This window comes from Mustela putorius, unplaced genomic scaffold, assembly GCF_011764305.1.
Source record: "Mustela putorius furo isolate JIRA1106 unplaced genomic scaffold, ASM1176430v1.1 tig00000788_pilon_pilon_pilon, whole genome shotgun sequence".
NCBI classification, from domain to species: domain Eukaryota; kingdom Metazoa; phylum Chordata; class Mammalia; order Carnivora; family Mustelidae; genus Mustela; species Mustela putorius.
Genome location: NW_025421481.1, coordinates 2,484,499 through 2,504,324, shown reverse-complemented (window position 1 = coordinate 2,504,324; position 19,826 = coordinate 2,484,499). Strand labels below are relative to the sequence as shown.

General features: G+C 48.9%; 2 protein-coding genes across 4 annotated transcripts in view; one reads left to right on the top strand and one right to left on the bottom strand.

Moving 5' to 3' along the window:
* STAB2 (stabilin 2) overlaps positions 1-3,748 on the top strand; it is a 163,749-nt gene extending 160,001 nt beyond the window's left edge. Inside the window, exon 69 of the mRNA XM_004742997.3 lies at positions 2,963-3,748. Coding sequence (XP_004743054.1) covers positions 2,963-3,013 — 51 coding nt within the window. The 3' untranslated portion in view covers positions 3,014-3,748. The remainder of the gene's footprint in view (positions 1-2,962) is intronic.
* Positions 3,749-5,249: 1,501 nt separating this feature from the next.
* NT5DC3 (5'-nucleotidase domain containing 3) overlaps positions 5,250-19,826 on the bottom strand; it is a 62,044-nt gene continuing 47,467 nt past the window's right edge. The window contains exons 12-14 of one of the 3 annotated variants that reach the window (XR_006608031.1): positions 17,355-17,495; positions 9,009-9,750; positions 5,250-6,290 (exon numbers count right to left, since the gene is read on the bottom strand). Coding sequence is in view for 2 of the 3 variants with exons in the window: in XM_045084772.1 (XP_044940707.1) it covers positions 9,376-9,750; positions 17,355-17,495 (516 nt within the window). In the remaining variant the exon portion in view is untranslated. Of the gene's footprint in view, positions 6,291-7,616; positions 9,751-11,737; positions 11,803-17,354; positions 17,496-19,826 lie in introns of those variants that run through there. The other 2 variants (XM_004743023.3, XM_045084772.1) reach the window with 2 other exon arrangements.

Genomic DNA, 19,826 nt, shown 5'->3' with positions numbered 1-19,826 from the left:
TAAATAAACTTTCATTTTACGTGGTTGCCACAGTTTTCCTGTCCATTGTCAGAGCTGCTTCTTGCCTTTGGAACTATGTTCCTTTTAATGACAGCAGGCCAGGTCCAAGGATCCAGAGGGGGTCCCACAGGACCCACCAAGAGGGTGAGTGGCTTCTCCTAGGATGGAAATCAAATTCGAGCCAGCAGGAAGAGAGAGCAGAGTTTACTGAAGATACAGAGAGGGCAGATACAGATGGAGTGCTGAGAAACAGGGCAAGGAAATGAGAGGAGTCTCGTCTTTGTTCTGGGTCTGGGGTTTTTATTGAGGAGGGTGGTCTGGTGTATGTGCCCCCTCTGGCATCCCGGAACTGGTTAGAACAAAGACCAGGGCCCAACTGTTGGTCCTTGGAGCCACAGGCCCCTGGCCGGGAGATGTCTAGCTGCTGGTGGCCTGGAGTGCGCATATGGGAGCTTAGTCCTGTCATTCTCACCTGGTCCTTCCCTAGATGTTATCTCTTCTAGAGAAATCATTAACTCCTTGTCTCTTCCAAGGAAGACAGACACTATTTGCATTAGGAGGCATGTGTCAGGTGGGGTGGGGGTGCACACCCTAGCGAGAGTGAAAGCAGGAAAAGGAGCAAAAGCAGCTTTTTATGGAGTCCTTCGGTTTCCCTATCTCACTTTGATCAGGTCTTTGCTATCTAGAGGGACATGTTCTGCTCTGATGTTCCAGGAAATAACCATTTGTTTGTAGTTAGTGATCCCTGAGCCTGGATGGGGCTCTACTGACTTCATCCCAGGGGGAGCCCACAGCAAGGTACGCCATTCACACGGAATGTGGAAAGTACACCTGCCCATGGCGTACTACCAGGTCAGCACTGAGCAGCTGGAATAAAACTTAATTCTTCCTTTTATAGGGAGGTAAGAAAAATTGATAGCTAGTGTACCTCAGGAGACTGAGCTGACAGCATTGCTCAGGTCCAAGGAAATCACCAGAATCTGGGCTGTTGGTCTAGAACCCTCATGAAGAAGTAGCCAAAGGGGTTCCTGGGTGGCTCAGGCGGTTAAGTGTCTGCCTTTGGCTCAGGTCATGACCTCAGAGTCCCAGGATCGAGCCCCGCATCAGGCTCCCTGCTCAGTGCACAGCCTGCCCTTCATCCAGTTCCTGCTCTCTCTCATATACACATATTCTCTTAAATAAAAATCTTTAAAAAAAAAAAAAAAGTAACCCAAGCCAGAGAGCTGCTGTGATTGATTGATGCTTGCACATATGCTACCCTCCCTGCAAAACTCTATTATGGCTGTTGCTCTCTGGCAAGCTGGCACTGAAACAGTACCAAAATATTTTATTGCACCATTTTTCAGCTCGTAGAGTGCAACAGATATTTTTGTTCTTCTGCAGTGAACCAAACGTAAACGTCTTGTGTTCTCACTGTCCGAGGCAGCAGAACGAATATCTTTGCAATACACTGAAAAATAACCTAGATCCTAACCTACTTTGTTTTTCTCATCAAACCCATGTAGAAGTTTCCCCACCCAAACTGAAAGGGTAAGTTCGGCTGTTCATTTCTTAACTAGTAGTTCATGTCTGGAAGCACTGCTATGTTGAAATCCACCTGATGTAAAAAAGCTGGTGCAGCGGGAAAGGGGGGGGTGTTATCCTTGTCATTCCGTGCTCTTCACGCCTTCTCAGCTGCCTGTCCTCTTCTGAGGGCTCTGCCAGCACCACGCATGAAAGGTTCTCCTGAGGCAGGAGACAGTGTGTCCCAAATGCAGGAGTCATATGAAACCTTCTCATCAGACCAGGTGGCAGAGATGTTCCAGGAATAGAAATCTGAGGCTGCCCCCCGGAAGGGACCTCCTCCATTCTCCTGACTTTTATATTGAAGGTGGGGTGCCTGTACAATATTTGTAGCAATCCCGACATCCGGAACACATCCCGTATGCAAATTAACAGCACTTCAGGGCCAATCAGAGCCGCAGACAGCGCCAGGCTTGGGTGCTGCCTCCAGAGTATGGCTTCTGATTGGACTCTCAAATAATCAAGAGCCAGTGGCAAAGAATGTTTAATCTGGAAGCAGTTTTTTGTAATCATACTAAGAGCCACCTTTGGCAGGGTGTGTGTGCCTTCCTTAATGCAGTATCCAATTTAAGCCTCGTACTTCCCTTTGAGGAAAATATTATTATGGCCCTTTATAAAGATGAGGGAAAAACACCAAGATGGAAGCCACCTGTCCAGGGGCCATAAGCTTCAAGGAGCGGCAGCCGCCCCCAGAACCACCCTACCATCCTGCCTCCTAACACAAGACGGCAGCATGAGCAGACGCTCCTCCCACGCACGTGTTCACGGGGCACTTGGAGGAGAACTGTTTTAGGCTCTTGGGAAGGAAGTTTTCCTCCACCCTCTTAGGATCCCTGGCTGGATCTGAAAAGTAATCTGACAGATTCACAGGAGAAAAGCGTATAAACTTTACGGCAAGTCTGCATGTACCTGGGAGTCCTCACGAGAGAATGAAGACCTGAAGTGACCAGAGCAGGAAGCTTTTCTTTTATACGAAGAAATGACACATCTGTGCAGAACAGACAAGACAGAGGTTTGGGCTTGTGGGGAGTACACAGTGTTGCAAGTAGGAAGATATGGAGTTTAACCAGGTGGTTTGTACAGATTTTCTGGCCCCAAATTCTTGTCTCTGGTGATCAGCGTCTTCTTTCCTCCTGGAGCAGGGAGGGTTTTATGACCTGTTCGAAGGAAGAGAAGCAAGGTGGGGGAAGTTCACAGGGACCATCCTGCTTCTGCTGGTATTTTTTTCCAAAAATTCCTTCAGTTTAAGGTATTTAAACTGCCAAGGGGCCATATTTTGGCAGCGTGTTCTGAACCCCTTCAAGGTCACAGAGCAGGGACCAGAAGGAATGCTCCGCCTAGAAAGATCCAACAAGCAGGAGGGCCTGTGCCCAGTGTTTGAGAGACCTCTCTTTTCCAGGATGCCGAAGACCAGCAGCTGGACAACACCGACCCCCTGGGGGCGCTGTGAGGGGCCAGACCTGCTGCCACCAGCCACCCCCCTTGGCCATCTCCTCACCTGCCTGAGCCGCCTCAAAAAGGCTGTCAACTGTGAATCCTCACACCGGTTGTTTGGAAAGTAAGGTCCTTTCACATTTTAAAGTAGGAAGTACTTAAGCCATACCTCATCTCTTTGGTTAATCTGGGGGATTACTTTGTTTCTGTGGGTGAGGGATCATGTTAAACCCACCCACCAAACCCAGGGGGACTGTCCCTCCACTGTACCTTTAGATGGCACTTAAGTACGGTCTCCCCAATGCTCTGACCTCATCTCCTTTCCCCGTTAGGTTGTAAGCATCCAAAGGGCAGGGACCTGCCTCATTCATCTTTGTATCTCGGGGTCTGAGACATGCAGTGTGCTCAATAAATGTTTATGGAAGAGAACTAAAGTCAATGGAACCAACTGGTGTTTTGGGAACAAAAATACTGTTTGCCACAGAAAGGGTCAGAGTCTGAAGGTAAAATCGACTTACTGGAGCTAATGAGGGCCTTTTCATTTAGCCAACACCTCCCTCTTAAAGTCTTCTTTCTTAATTCTGTTTTGTTCACTTGTTTGTGTTTAAGAAGACATAACCAGTTCACAGTCACTGGGGCGGCTAGAATTAAAATGACAGATAATAAGCGTTGGCAAGGATGTGAGAAATCAGACCCCTCATCGTCACTGGGAGGAAAGTAAAATGGTGCAGCCACATGGAAATGTTTGGCAGTTCCTCAAAAACTTAAACACAGTATTACATGATCCAGAAATTCCACTCCTTGGCATATATCCAAGAGAAATGAAAAACATGTCCCCATGAAAACTTATATATGCGAGCTCACATTATTATTTGTAATAGCCAGAAAGGAGAAACGACCCAAACGTCCATCATCTTTTGAATGGATAACCAACAGTGGTATATCCCTCCAGTGAAATCTCATTCTCCCCTACAAGGGAACTAGGTACTGAGGACGCATGCCAGCAACACGAAGAGAACCTGAAAACAGCAGCCGAGAAGGCAGATGCAAGAGACCGCAGACTGTAGGACTCCATCTACATGAAATTTCCAAAATAGTCAAACTCACAGAAAATAGATTAGTGAATGCCAGGGACGGGGAGTGATGAAAATGTTCTAGAACTTTCCATTGGTGATGTGTGGACTCAGGACAATTTTTGACTGTGCACAACTCTCCCAACCAGTGCAGGATGTCTACCACACCAGGCCCCTGTCCTCAAAAGATCAGAAGGGCCCTTCCATTAACCGTGACATTGAGCACCCTCCAACCCACCCACCACGCACTTTCAAATGGTCCCAAGGGGGTGGGACTGACCAGCTTTGGGAATCACTACTGGGACAGAGAAGGGAAAAGCTGGGTTGAGCAGGCCTAAGACTCTCCTTTAGGCCCAATAAGTTCCACGGGCTTGTGGTTTCTGCTGAGACATTCTGGAGGCCCCAGTATAACCTTTTTCACAACTCCCGGAAAGGAAAGAAGTCCCAGTCTCAGGCAAAGAAACAGCTTACCTTCTCTCTGGGACAGCATATCATGACGAAAGTAATACCGTGCTTTCCAGGAGCTCGCTCCCCAAAAATGAGCGCTAAATCCTCCAGTGAGAGAATGGTACCACCATCACAGGGACAAAAATGCAAGTGATGGAAAAGGAAGACCAGCAGGCTCTCCACAGAAGGAGTGAATGAGACGAAGGTCTGGGCACACCGAGACATCAAGGACATGAAGGTGGTTTAATACAAGTGCACACACATACAGTTTTTTAAAAATAAGCTCTTCAAAATATTTATAAATTTATCCAAAACCCAGTAGTGAGTTGACTTCATGGCACTCATTCCTAATTTAGTATTATTCAGCATTTTCTTCCCTTAAATCATGGCTTCCAATTTTTAGCTTTCCTGGCAATTTTGATGGCAAGCACGTGGAGGACCATCTTCTCCGGCTCTCGAAGAAGGAACTATCCGTGGAGGAACAGCATTTCCAGGGCGGGGGGTATTGGCTGCCTACCCAAGTCTGAGCTTGCGCTCATTTTCCATCTGTGCCTTAACTCCACAGTCTTCTGGGTCTGAAAACAAGCAGGGGTGCTGGGACAAATGGGGTGAGAAATGTACCACGCATCTTCCACCCTTTCTCACCGGGGTGTTCTTTTTTTGGGTACAGTGGAATTCGATACGGCGTTGCCACTAAAGCGCACAAAAACAGACTACTTACAATGAGCCGGACACAATTCAAACTTTTATTTGGCAAGAAGTCAGTCTATAACATAAAATCGAACATTTAGAATAAATAGCAAATTCACATCCAGAATAAATAGTAAGTCTATCTAGTTCGCATGTATGGTGTCTGATACCCTACGGGCACCCTCTGTCATTCTGCTACATATTTGGAACACGGTGTCCTCAGGCTTCAAGCCGGCAGTGCTAAGAAAGTACGGAGGCCTGCAGCGGGTTGGCTGCCCCAGGAAGCAGAGGCCAAGGTGAGGTTTGCATGCGGGACGAGTGCGGGCGAGTGTTCCTGGGATCGACACCTGGGGATGGAAAAGAAGGAACGAGGAGGGAGGAAGGTAGGGGCCGGAGTTGGCTGCTCCAGGAAGGGGGTGTGAGTGACCTCGTCTAAGGCAGGGCTTCTCCGTGGGGAAGGCTCTGGAAGAGGGCTGCCAGCTGAGGGCGGGGAGCCAGCAGCTGACCCAGCAGTTGGGGGGTAATTCCCTGGGTTCTGCAGGTTCTGCACAGCCAAGCCCATCCCCCCCCCCATGAGCACATGCACCAGTCAGTGCAGTGAGGGACGGTCCCTTAGTGCCCGAGCCTGGCTGTTCAATTACACACCACAAGGGCTATGCCGTGTGCTAGAAACACCAGCTACAGAAGCATGGGTGCCCAGAGGACACGGGGAGCGTGGCGCACACACCTACAGAACTTCTCTCTTCCAGCCGCATGCAGCTCTGAGGCGGTTAACGCGTGCTTTCAGCAAGGTCGTGGTGCCGTCACCACAAGGGACGAGAGCAGGACTGGGCAAACTGGGGCCGGAGAGCCACATCTAGCCTGCAGCTGTTTTTGTAAATCAGGTTGTGACAGAACACAGCGTGCCCATTCCCAGGGCAGCGGTGGCAGAAAATGGCCCGTGAAGCGGCAAGTGCTTCCTTGCTGGTCCTTTACAGGCAACACTGGCTGAACCCTGCAGCAGAGGGAACTTCTCTCCCCTTCCTTGCCTCAACCCAGGAGGGTGTTAAAGATCAGTTGAACTTGAGGCCAGACTCCCAAATGCTAATGCAATAAAAAAAAGAGAGAGAGAGAGAAAGAGAGAAATGGTACAAAAGGAAATTAGTATTAAGAGGGGAAAATACAGGCTCTCTTGTAGTTGAATAGAGCAATCAAGGAACCCTGCCTCTGGCCAAATGTAGTCTCAAAGCATTCTGGACAAGGGCCCCCGAGTGGGTCTTTGGCAGCAAATGAACACTCGGAGCCCGGAATCAAGTCCAGTATTTAGCACATTCTACTGCTTAAAAGGCCTTCGGGAGGAAGAAAGAGGAAAAGCCATTTAGTTCCCCCAAAGCTAAATTAGTGAGGAGGGAAGATTACTTCTCATTTCTACTTTGCAATAATTAAGAGAGCCAATGCAGTCAAAGCAACTAGTAATTTAGTCTGAGATGTGCCCAAATCAGTAACAGGTGGTTTATGTTACATAACATTACTGGTGATGGCAGAAAACAGAGCTGAAGAGAGTTTAAAAATTAAAAAAAAAAAAAAAAAAAAAAGAAGGCTATGTCAGAAGGAAAGAAGGACCTCTAAGTCAAACTCCTAAAATACTTTAAAAGCTGAGTTTCATCTTAAAAGCAACTGCAAAACCAGTTGTGCGGGTCCCTTCCACGGCAGCCCACCCCAGGTCCCACAAGCCCTGCAGAGCCACCGCCATGGCTGGCTGAACTGTCCCTGCACTACCAGCCTAACCGATGGCAAAACAGGAGATATTTTTCAACATGCAAATCCATCTTATTCTGTTCACTTTCCAAACTGATTTTCTAAATGGTAGAAAACTGACTCTGTTCCCTTGTACCACTGCGCTTCCCTCAGTGGGCACCACAGAGAGCTGGAAAGAACGAAATGCCCAGGGCAGTGCACCAAACCCCAGCGGAGTCAAGACAGTTGGGTCTATCTTGATGGAGCACGCACGGGAAGCATGCCTCGGGCTGTCCTCCACGTGGACACGGCCGCCCCGACCCACGTGGCTGGCCCTGGCGTGGGTTCAGTCCACCAGGTGCCTGCTGTGTGGGCCCGGCTCAGACAGACGCCAGGCTTCCACTACGTGGCCCGTCTCATCCTGCCATGTTCAGTGGCCCAGAGACTGAGATCTTAATTGACAATAGGTTATAAAATTCATCATTTGTTTCAAGAAAAATCTTTCTCCCCCAAGGTTTGCATCACCTAACTTAGCTGTCCATGAAAACAGTTTTAAGAACAGCACTAGTTGGGGCACCTGAGTGGCTCAGTGGGTTAAAGCCTCTGCCTTCAGCTCAGATCATGATCCCAGGGTCCTGGGATCGAGCCCCACATCAGGCTCTCTGCTCAGCAGGGAGCCTGCTTCCCCGCCCCCTCCCCACCTGCCTCTCTGCCTACTTGTGATCTCTGTCAAAAAAAATAAATAAAATCTTAAAAAAAAAAAAAAGCACTACTTCATTCTTGAGTACACGAGACACCCTGTAACTGGCACCAAGAAGACAGGGATGACTATCTGATTAGATTAAAACTCAGAGGGGAAAAAAAACTGTTTTACTTCTTCACTCAGCTCCTCCAGACAGAAACTCCAAGGCCAAGAGCACAGCCTGTGTGCCAAGGACCCCAGTACCAAGCGCTCCTGGGCCCTCCAGCACCCATCAGATGCCCGTCTACACTACCTTCTGATGCTCTAGCCACACAGGAGCTAACACCCAGCCGACAAAAGGCCTACCCCGTTCCTGAAGAGGAATGGCCTACTGGATGTATAACAAAGTTTTAAAGTAAAAAAGGGGCCGAGTCGGGCCTCCTGGGTCTAAAGGGCATCACGGAGGGCATCACGAGGGAAGCCGTGCACCCCACGTCATTTGTGGGCTGTGGCAGGTGGTCCGTGGAAAGCCAAGCTGAAATTTCATCCGCAGCTGGCTCCACTACACGGACCACAGTAAAATGCAGAACAAGCGAGCACTGCCCACACGCCCCCGTTCCGGGCGCCACCATCCGCACCCACTGCGGATAAACACGCGTGCCCCTCACGTCGGCCTCAGAGGGCCATGAGACGCTGGACGAGCCGGGCCAATCCTAAGTCTCCTCCTGGCTTTGCCCGCCCTTCATCCTCTCCCACCTTCAACGCACACCTCGGGAAAACCGCCCACGCTCCCCAAATAGCCACACGGCTGGGGGGAGCTCGAAGGGGAGGATGGCGCTGGGGCAGCTAAGCAGTGAAAGGACCGCCACCACCTCCCCCGAGGGTCATGCGAGTGTTTTAAAAAGATCCTAACCCCGCAGGGCTCCAGAAGGGGCCCATCACGGCAGGACATTTTTTTTGCCTGCTTCATTTTCTGTCCTCCAAAGAGCACCTCAAGCCAACACCTGGGTGGCGTTTTCAGTGGGGGATGAACCCCCAGGAGGCCCACCATGGAGGCGCCGGTCCCTCCGGCCTGCTTGTGTCTCGCCGCTGGATTCTACACGCCCGGTCAGCCGGGCTGTAAGGCAGGGCCCCTCTCCTCGCCCTCCCTCCCCGCGGGAGGAGTGGACCCGCCTGTCACCAGCGACACCGCAGGTGCTCCCAGGGCAGGGTAGAACCCAGGAAGCAGCCGCAGAGGACAACCACGGGGCAAGGACTTGCAACTTCTCTTGTTCTGTTACAGAAGCCTTTTTTGGCAAGGAGGCAGAGTCTCCCTTTGAGGGCGGCCGCTCCAGGAAGCCTAACCCCTGGTACCCTGCACCATGGGCGCTGGAGGCCACGTGGGGGCCACCTCTGCTGCTTACTGCTGTGCGAGGCTATCATGGAGCGTGTGGACTCCTCCGTCAGCTTTCCGCGAGCTGCTGACTGTCGCACGGCGCTGTGCCCTGAGGTCCCCGGAGCACGATCCGGGAATGGTCAGCCCGTTTTCCACGGAAGAGTCGAGAACAGTTTCAACACTACAGCAGCTAGAACTGAGAGATGGCATCAAGGGGTCTCACTGGCCTGGAAACACGGACACCCGATCCAAGACCTTGGTAAACAAAAAGGCTGATGGCCGGGTTTCAGTCTGAAGCTTCCCACTCAGCCCAACGAGAAATGCGAAGACGGAACTGGTGGGCTGCTCGCTTCAGTCTTAACAACGTGGAAGGAGTCTCCATAAGGTAATAAATATCAAAAGGCATATTTGTATCTTTTCCAAAAGCAACACTCGTCTGCACACAAGTCAACCCCATCACGTCCAGCCAGTTGGGGGCTGTCCCTGCTTCTGGCTCTTTCTGCAGCTGGGCCCCCGGTTACTTGGCATGGGCCTCCTGCAGGAGGGGGAGTCTGAAGGTGGGGGCCCCGTCCGACCAGGCGGGAAGTTCGTGCTGCAGCGGAGTCCTCCGCGGGTAGAACGTGTGGCTGACGTCGTAGTTCAGCAGGCAGCTCAGAGACGCCATGTAGATGTCGGCAAAGCGTGACAGGCGCCTCAGGAAGTAGGTCGGGTTCTGGTCTGTGCGGAACAAACTTCCAAACTGGGTGTTGAAGAAATTTTTGGTCATTTCTCTGAAGAAGCAAGAAAAGAGCAAAGCAACAGAAAATGATTCAGAAAAGTCTCTTTTTAAGTTAATGAACTCAGCATCGCCCTTTTATTTGTATCGGATTCACTGGAAAGGAAAATCAGCCTAGAACAGCCCAAGCTCTGTTCAGGAAAACAGTCTGCCCATCCACTCATCAAATGACTCTGACGGCATTTCCCACTTAGGCCGGCTGGAGAGCAGCGGGGAAGGCTCCAGCTTCGACGGGGATGGTCCTCTAAAGAGACACATTGTTTTCCAAAGCAAAACGCAGGGGCAGGGGAAGGGCACACAGACAGATGCTGGATGTCCTCCATGTCCGATTCGCCCTCATCTCCTCATCTGCAGAATGGGATCGGGACCCCCTTTCTACAGGGTCATCATGAGAACGGAATATGAGAAGACAAGTTAAAGCAGACGAGACACCCTAAAGTACTGTGAGGTCTGGGCAATTAAGGATTATTTAGTAGTGAAGTAAATAAATCTCCGTTATCCAATACCCAGCTCCACGCACCTCACTGCCTCTCTGAGGCCCAGGGGACAGCTTTTGCCAAGGCTGCTCACCCCTTCCCCGGGCTCTAACCCCTGCAGGTGTGCCTCTGTGTGGAAACCAATACCCCATCTCTCTCTCTCTCTCTCTCTCTCTCTCACACACACACACACACACACACAAACACAGGATACATGCACCATCTGACGGCTGGGATCCCTCTACTCAGAACAGTCCGGCAAAATGGATAAAGACCACTTGACTATTAATACACCAGTCACAAACACAGCAGGAAATGTAACCATGTCTACAACCGTGCAACACAAGCCACTAGCTGGTAGCAGCCGGCTGTCCAGTAGATGGGGACGGCAGATGCCATGACAACCAGAGTAGAAAATTTTAAAAACTCCATTAGGTCTGCAAGCAGAGCAACATAAACGGTTTTTACAGTTTTCGTGAAAAACCTCATTAAGACGTGAGGTTGCAGGAGACTGACAACCCAAACAGGTGAAGCGGCTCCTTCAACAGACGATCTGCGATTCCTGGGGTAGCACCTGGGTCTGGCCTTTGGGGACAAGAGGCCTGGAGTCCAATCATACCATATGCCTCCCCTCACCCTCTCATGCCATATTTTTATACCAAGAGTAGATTAAGAACCAAATCAAAATGAGCCCCAGGCAGCCGACACCAAGAGGAGGACTGAATTCAATGTGGCTGTGGCCTCTGCAGCCCCCAGGGAGGACACTGGCCCCGCTCCACGCCACTCCCCCCAAGCAGCCTGTCCATGGCTCTCCGGCCAGAACCCAGGTAGTGACCACTCCTTCCAAAAGCCTAGAGACGGCCATGCCCAGCAAAAGGGGAGGTCACGAGCAAGAGCAGAAACGGCCAGATAAACAGTGTCTGCACACACGGCATCCTTCTTAAGGAAGCACGACTGTCCACGGGCCTCTTCTGAACAACTGTTCCCTTAAGATGCCACCTGCCAACCTTCTCAGACAGCAGGTGGGCTCTGCCCACCACTAAACATTCTGATACTGAGATGTTTACACGTGCTCACATACCCCAATGACAAAGAAGCAGCTAGGCAGCAGGAGCCCTGTGAATTCATGGTGGTTCCGAGCCCACCCCCCAAGCCATCCCAGGAGCCACACTGGGCTGCCAGCTGCCAGCATGAGCTACAGCTGGGTCACCAGCTGCGCAGATGGGCAGGACAAGAGGGCAGGGAAGGGGGAGGGGAAGGGACAGCCCCGTCAACCCCGGTGTTCAAAGGTTTGCGAAAGGTCACTGCTGCCTCAAAGAAATGTCACATGGCCCCCGCTAATGGCAGCCACGGCTTCGTTGTGGCTACAACAACGGCCATGGTCCCATTCACACCGGGCAGCTCAAAAAGGAGGCTGCCTCGGACCAGCACTGGGGACGGCGTGCGGGCTGAGTGGGGATCAGGCACGGTGGTGGGCTCGCTGCCTTCGAAATGGGCCCCTCTTACCTCATTTCCTTTCTTTCCTTTTTCCACTCCTGCAAAACCAGCTGTGACTCAGGGTCTCTGTGAACCTACAGGACACAAGCAAATCACTGAGGTTGCTCTAGCGGCAAATAAGCTCATGGGGTGATGAGAATTTAAGGGGCAACTCCTCTTGGACGAATTTTATTCCTTGACGTCAAAGACATAGGCACTTGCTTAAAATACCACACTTTCAGATTCCTGGCTGCATTCTTGCCTTCTTCACCAAAACAAAAATTTTAAATCTCCAACACTAGAAACATGATTTAACAAACAGAGATGGAACATTATAAGCCTATTAAACAAGGCCCCCATTAGCTGGGTCTATTACAGTATTAGTGAAGGCTATGTATAAACACGATGCATATCTATCCATGTAAAACATGCGTGTTACATGTGTGCAGTGTGTCCCCTACACGTGTGTACCACATATGCAAACATCCACTGACCACACCCCTCCACTACACATATCACAGATGAGTACAAACATAAAATCAGCAGGTAGGTGGACTTAGCAGGTGTAACAGTACATCTCTAATTACAAGCATGTCAAAATAGGGGCATGTATGTGGCAATGAACATTTTTGGCAATGGAAATTTTTCTTTAATTTATGCAAGGAAAGTAGGATTATAAATAGTTTTAGTGTTTTCCCTTGAGGTGATATTATCCTTTTGGAAGTGTTTAAGGGAAAATAAATAATTGTTCTGTGAAAGACAGGAAGGTAGAGCACCTCAACCAAAGGGAAAAAGCAGAGACTTTTCTAGCTGGCCTGAAATGTGAGCAAAAGGCAAGAAGAGAAGGACAACTGCCCACAACCTAACAAACGGAATCTCACAGGTGTCATGTTGAGCAGGAACGTCCCCGCCAGGGTCAGAGGCTCATGTGACCATGGACGACAGGTGGGGCTCCCTGCAATTCATGCTCACATGGGCAGCCTTAGAGCCTGGAGGAAAATACCAAACAAGCAGGCCATTTGCTTCCCACGTGGGAACCAAGGCCCTCTGTTTACTGCCTCTGCCCAGCTCAACAGCTTGACTGGCAGTCACCTGCTAAAGGCCTCTGCCACTCACACGAAACCCGTGTGGACTGAGCTTATGATCTGGATGGCTCCCCCAAACACACACTGCCTGTATCAGTGGGAGGCAGCTGCCACTGGACGACCACTGGCTGTTACTTCCGGAGCACTGGAAGACTGCCTCAACACTTCCGGAGGTGCTGACAGAGGCTCTGTAAACATGATTTTAATTAGTTTTCACATTTTATTCAAGAAATTACTCACTCTAGCATTTAGGATCAACAAAATATGCGACTAGATCAGAAGAGGTAAAATGTGTAATTTCTATACACACGTGCACACGCAAACATATCTGTACAGCACACCTATGTGCCCAGCATTGTGCTTGATGCTGAAGATACAAGAGAGGACAAGACAGAGGCCCCCTTGGAGGTAAACAGACCGTGATAAAACCACAAAACACCACAGAGAGTGAGGGGTCAGTCTGTGAGCAGGAACGCCCCCAGCTCTGCCCACACACCCTTCTCAGCCCATAAACTGGGCACTTCCGTCCCTGTCTAAGCAGGAGGGAGAGACGTCTTCTCCCTTACTCTGCCCATAAATGCAGGATGGGAGCATGCTCTGGTGACGGGCATAGGGATTACCAAAGTGAATCTCCCTGTGCTCTCTTTCTGAAACTTAGCTGCCAGAGGACATGAGAATCCTCCTCCCCAGGGCCGGCTCTGCAGACCGGAAGGGCAACCTCAGGTCTCCCAGCTCAAGGCACATTCCCCAGCTCTTCCAGAGATGGAGCAGACATCATGTGCCCCACTCTGCCCTCCTGGGAACCTTTCTCCACCGCTTACCATCACTGTCAGAACCTCAGCCTCCTCCCCTGGCGCCCACCCCCCATCAGCTTTTGTACATGCTCAAGTCTCTTCTGTTTAAAAAAAAAGGCTATTTTTCCTTGAGGCACGTCTTTCTCCAGCTCTGCTCCCCCCAAAAGCCAAACTTTTCAGTAAGTCGCAGGTGTCTGAAATCTATTTTAAACTGCTTCAAAAGAAGTGCTCATTAGTGATAACTAATCTTTAAGTGAAACTATGCACGCCCAAGTGGGTCGTTAACATCAGTGAAGACTCACCAGAAGCCCACACGAGAGGCCGAGAGGCCGAGAGGCCGGTCCCATCTTTGGCCCCAGTCGTTAATTAGCATAATCAGCTCCACAGGAGCAACAAGGCAAGTCACACTCCACCAGCACACCAGCCCTCCCGCCCAGTGTGAGTGTGGCCCTACAGTCCAGCCGCCCCGAACCTCTACCAGGGGAGGCCACATCCAGCCCACCACCCGTTTTTCCCATCGGCTTCCGTGCTGAAGAGTAAGTTCCTTTCTAAATGCTTGGGGGTGTGGGAATCAAAAGAACAATTTTATGACACACAAAAATGAGAGGACATTCACATCTCAGTGTCCATCAAGAAAGCCACAGGGACACAACCACGCCCCATCGTTTACACATGGTCCGCACTGTCCCGGGCTGCTCTCGGCCACAAGCACAGCTGAGCAGCAGTGACAGACGGCTTGGCCCACACAGCACGACACACTGACTGACCTGGCCCTTTGCAGAAATCGGCCAAACCCGGAGCTAAATGTGGTTGTGACACGAGAACCTGGGAAGGCTGTCTACTGCCGTCAACCAGCACTGCCACCATCCACCACATCATTTTGGACTCTACTTTCGAGGTTAGTTAAACCAAATTATCTTTATTCTTTACAGCTACTCAAAGCCAAAATTATATACTTCTATTTAATTCATCACACTTGGCCCCCAACGACACTCTGCTGGCTTCACAAATTAAAAAATCAAACCCAAGCTCTGAGGATGTTTTTCTCTTCAGCAAAGAGTCCAAATAAAGGACTACATTTCTGAAAATTACCCCGAAAGGGGAGTGTCTAGAGATATGAGGCAGAAAGTCACTGGAAATATTTAGCTTTTCACGTGAACATGGCGGCAGCAGGGCAGGAGGAAGGGGAAGAGGAAGAACATGAGAAAGGACACTCGGCTGGATTTTTTTTTTTTTTTTCATTATCTGCCCTACTTCTCTCTATCCTCATGATGCTAACCGGACAGAAAGCTATGCAAAGAGTTAGAGCCCGAGGTGAGAGTGAGGAAGACTCTAGAGCCAGACTGCCCACGTCCCCATCCCAGCACCATCACCCGTTACTTGCCAAGTTACTTTCCTCCTCCTCTGTGCCCCGGGGGCTTCACCTATAAAGTGGGAGTGTTAGTATCTACTTCAAAGAGTTGTTCTGAGAAAAAAATGAACATAAAGCCTGGACCAGTGTCTCCAGTATGGTATCTAGAACATGGCGTCTAGGGCATCACGTCTAGAACATGGGTCCTATAGTGTTGTGTCTAGAGTGTGGTTCTAGAACGCGGTGTCTAGAACATTTCCAAATAGCTTGGTTCAGCTGTTCACGAACTCTGGAACTCAGGATAAGTTATCTGTCCTTCAGACTCCATTCCCTCTCCTGTAAAATGGGATTGGCAATGTGAATGGTAGCTCCCTCTTCTTCCTCCCCCCCTTATGTCTTATATAATTACTTCCAAAGTCAGAGAAATATTTTCAGCCCTTCCATTCTCTAAAACACAAACTCCTTAATCATCAAACTTTTTATACAGGTCAGAGAACAGAAAACAAAAAAATTATCCTCAGAGCTAAAATGTGGGGCACCTGGGTGGCTCAGTTGGTCAAGCATCCAACCGTTGGTTTTGGCTCAGGTCATGATCTCAGGGTGGTGAGATCAAGTACTGCATTGCAGGGGTGGGGAGAGGTGTGGGGGGCGGTGGGGAGGGGTGTGGGGGCGGTAGGGAGGGGGTGTGAGGGGCGGCAGGGAGGTTTACACTCGAAGGGGGAATCTGCTTGAAGATTCTCTCTCTCCCCCATCCCCCACTCTCAAACATGTGCCTGTGTGCACCCACACACTCTCTAAAATAATCAATTAATAATTTAAAATTTTTTCAATTAATAATTTAAAAATTTTATCAATTAATAATTTAAAATTTTTTAATTTTTTAAAATAAAATTTAGTGACACCATCCACATGCAGCCCGTGTCTATGTCTGTCAGGCTCCAGCATGACAGAGGGGGGGGCAGCACTGCCACAGCTAAGGAGAACTCTAACCCTAAGAGCAGGGAAGCGCTCTGACGTCGTGCTCAAATGCTCGGACTTGGACATCACATGTGCCTTAAGTTCAAGTTCTTGCTTTGTCATTTTACAATCTCAGACACGCTGCCTGACTTCTCAAACACTCATTTTCCTTATTCTAAGTGGAAAAACTGTACCTGCCTGCGAAGGACAGCCAGGACTACTGATGACTCGTGTGTGCAGGATAAGCACTCCACACAGCGTCTGGCTTGTGAAAAGTAACTATTATTATTGTCTGATCTATGTACACACTTGAAGCTACATTAACCCAGAATTGATGCCTTTTATTTTTAGAAAAGCACCTCACAGACAAGCATAGTCAGGGACGCATCACAAATCCTCATCACAGACCAGCCAAGAACCAACGTGGGCAGAGCCCACTGGAAGCAAGGCCTAGGGGACGTGCAAGGTCCCATGCTCCGGAATGTGTGGGCCCCGGAGCGAGGGCCCAGCCGGCCGCTTCTCACAGCTCTGCCTGAGCTCACTGCCAGCTGCCTCGATGCGGGCTGCCAGCTGGGCCGGGCAAGGCAGGCCCCTGCCCATTCCCAAAGTGGGCTGGCAGGCGGTGGGCCACAGGCCGTGGCCAGAAGCTACAGGTGTGTTAGCCAAGAGAGCGGGCAGCGTGCTCCTTATCCTAAAAAAGCACTCATGCTGGGACAGCTGCAGGCCAGGTCAGCTGAACCAAGCAGGAAGCAAGGTGTCTCAGGAGAAGGGGGAGTGGGTCATAGCGACAAGTGAGGGGTAGCTTCCGTGGGTCAGAAAAATCACCAAAAACAACATTCCTCACTAACAGTCTGAAACTGGCTACATAACTTACACAAAGGAGAAACTGCCACTGAACTCCACTGAGCCAGGAAATTATAAGTATTATGTTCAAAATCAAGTGGAGGCTATATGCAGAGATACTGACTTCTGCTTTGAGACCCTCTCCAGCAAGCTGTGATGCCCAGCCTGAGGGGTTCATTCCACAGGACCCTGCATTTTGCAGATGGGGAAACTGAGGCCCACGATGGGGAAGTACCACAGCAGCAGGCCCAAGGCAGAAGCAGGACTGGTCCCACACATCAGCAGAGGTTCTCGAATCCTACTATCCCACAGGATGTCTCCCGAGAGAGCTTTAGTGGGGAAGCGAGGACACAGGATCTCCACTGACAGAGGAATCCACATAGACCCCTGCGTTTACAGGGCCCCACAAAGCTCTTCTCCTCAATCAATTTGCGGGGCACTTTTAAAGATGTCTTCACTCTCTTGGGGGCAAAACAGCCCCAGGAGTTATTCTGCAGGATGCCTTATGCTTCATGCTTTATAACCACAGTTAAAAGAAAATATTTGAAATAACTTGGATTAGAGGACTAACTTCAGACTTAAAGAAAAAGGAGGAGAGAGAGAAAAAAATCCCAAACCTGCATCTGCTCCAATAACCCGGTCAGGGTCTGCAGCCAGGTCATGGTTTGAATGTACTGCTCCGTGTTCATGATCCTGAGCTCGGACCTCAGCTCTGGGATAATCGCACCAGTTCGCCAGCCGTGCTTCAGGGTCAAATCCTGATCGCAAAGATCACCAAAAGTCAACACTCCTCTCGAAAGAATTTAAACCATTCCGTTCCCTTTCCCAGACCCAGACGCAACAGGCGTGCACTGAATTCCTTTTTCATTGCAATGCCTAATTACTAACCAAGCCAAATTTAGTCAATTACATGTAATTAAGCCAAGTCAGCCCCAGGCTTTGACCATAACACCCAAAGAGAGTTTCTGTTCTGGAAATAATGGCTGTGAATCAAGCCCCTGCAGAAACACAGGGTCTGAAATCATTAACCATGGTCTGTAGAACAACAGTTAGGTCAGGGGCAGAACAAGAGGCTCCACTGAAATGCCACTGGAGGTCTTCATTCAATTCGTCCACAGACCACTGGGGAGCACCCACTGTGTGCTGGGCCTTGTGGGTTATGAGGAATTATAAAATGTGAGGCTTGGAATGATCCTACAACACAGACATACATGATCACATTTCTCATGCCAGATACAGTGAACTCGTGATTTGACAATTAAGCCAAAGTATCTGTCAACAAATATATCCTAGGAAATCTAAGCTATACAATCAGCATACTAAATGGTCATTTGTTTTCTCATTTGGCAAATATTTATCCAACTACTAAGTGCCAGGCCCTGTTCTAGACAATGAGGATAAAACAATGAACAAAAACTGATAAATCTCTGCCCTCATGGGAAATACAAGCAAAAAATAAACCAAAGTATGTACAAAGGCAGGTGGTGATAAATACAATGGTCAAAAATCAAGCAGAATAAGAAGGAAAAAAGTTATCATCGTATATAAAGTGGTTAGGGAAACAAGGCCAATAAAGGGATGTTTGAGAAGAGATCAGAAGGGAAGGAGAGTGAAAGTGTGAGCTATGCGGGAGGAGAACAATTCAGGCTGGGAAAACAGTAAGTGCAAAGGCCCTTGGGCAGGAACATGCTGGGGTTGGGGGTGTGGAGGTAGAGTTGTAAAGGAACAGCCAGGCAGGGAGCCTAAAGATGAGTAGGAAAGGGCAGAGGCAGGTCCTGCCTTCAGAGAGGAGGGCTTTAGAAGGACAGATCAAGCAGGGCCTTGTAGGAAACAGTAGGAAATCAGGCTTTTATTCTGAAGAATAAAGGAAAGCTTTGAGGTTTTAAGGAATAAAATGGTATAAGGTTTAAAATCTTCAGAGTTCACTGGCTACTCACCTAAAGCTAGAATCCCGGCTCCTCAAGAGCTAAGGATATTGCCTGCTTTCTTCACCTACTGAATTTCTTTAAACCTTTCAGCATTTCTCCTCCTATAGTACATGAAAACCTACAGCATAACCTTTTAAATACTCCCAATGGTGGCAAACTTTTGAAGGTAGCTTTTATTTCTGAAAATAAGTAAAAAGTCACCTGGAACATTTCTAAGACTAAAGCATATGATAATAAATTACTAATAATAAAACTGATTCTCTCCTGTGCCTCAACGTGGCTCTCAAATCTATTCTTAAAGGGGCACCCAAAAGTGTGTTGACAAAGAGCAAAGTTAGAAGTATTTACATTCCCAAGGTGACTTCCCTGAAGGATAATGTGCTTTGCCACATAATTTCTGACATGTTAATTCTGACATGTTAATGAATTGATCTTTTATAACAGTGGTTTTCAAACTCTGTTGAACTGTTTCAAACTCTATATGCTCCAAGAGACTTTATTTACTAATTTATTTATTATCTCTACACCCAATGCAGGGCTCAAACCTACAGCCCCAAGATCAAGAGTCACGTGCTTCACCAACTGAGCCAGACAGGCATCCCTCCAAGAGACTCATCATAGATCTAAGGACACACATAGATTGAAAGGTTTAAAAAAGATATTAGTAACCAAAAGAGAGCAGGGGTGCTATGCTAATATCAGACAAAATAGACCTTAAATCAAAAACTGTCACAAGACACAAGGAATGACAATTATATAATGACAAAGGGTCAATTGTTATAACAATTATAACCATATATGCACCAAGCATCAGAGTGCCACAATCTATGAAGCAGATATGAACAGAACTGAAGGAAAAAATAGCTCTGTGGTAACAGCAGGAGACTTCAACAGTCCACTCCTATAACAGAAAAATGACCAAACAAAAGACAACAAGTCAGGAAATATAGGACTTGAACAACACTGAAGACCAATGAGAACTCACAGACATATGCAGAACATGCCACCCAACAAAAGCAGAATGCACATTTTTCTCCATGCACTTGAAATAGTCTCCAGGACAGAACTTATGTTAGGTCCCAAAACAAGTTGTAATGAGTTTTAAAATCATACAGAGTATCTTTATTGATCACAAGCAGTGAAGCTAGAAATCAACAGAGG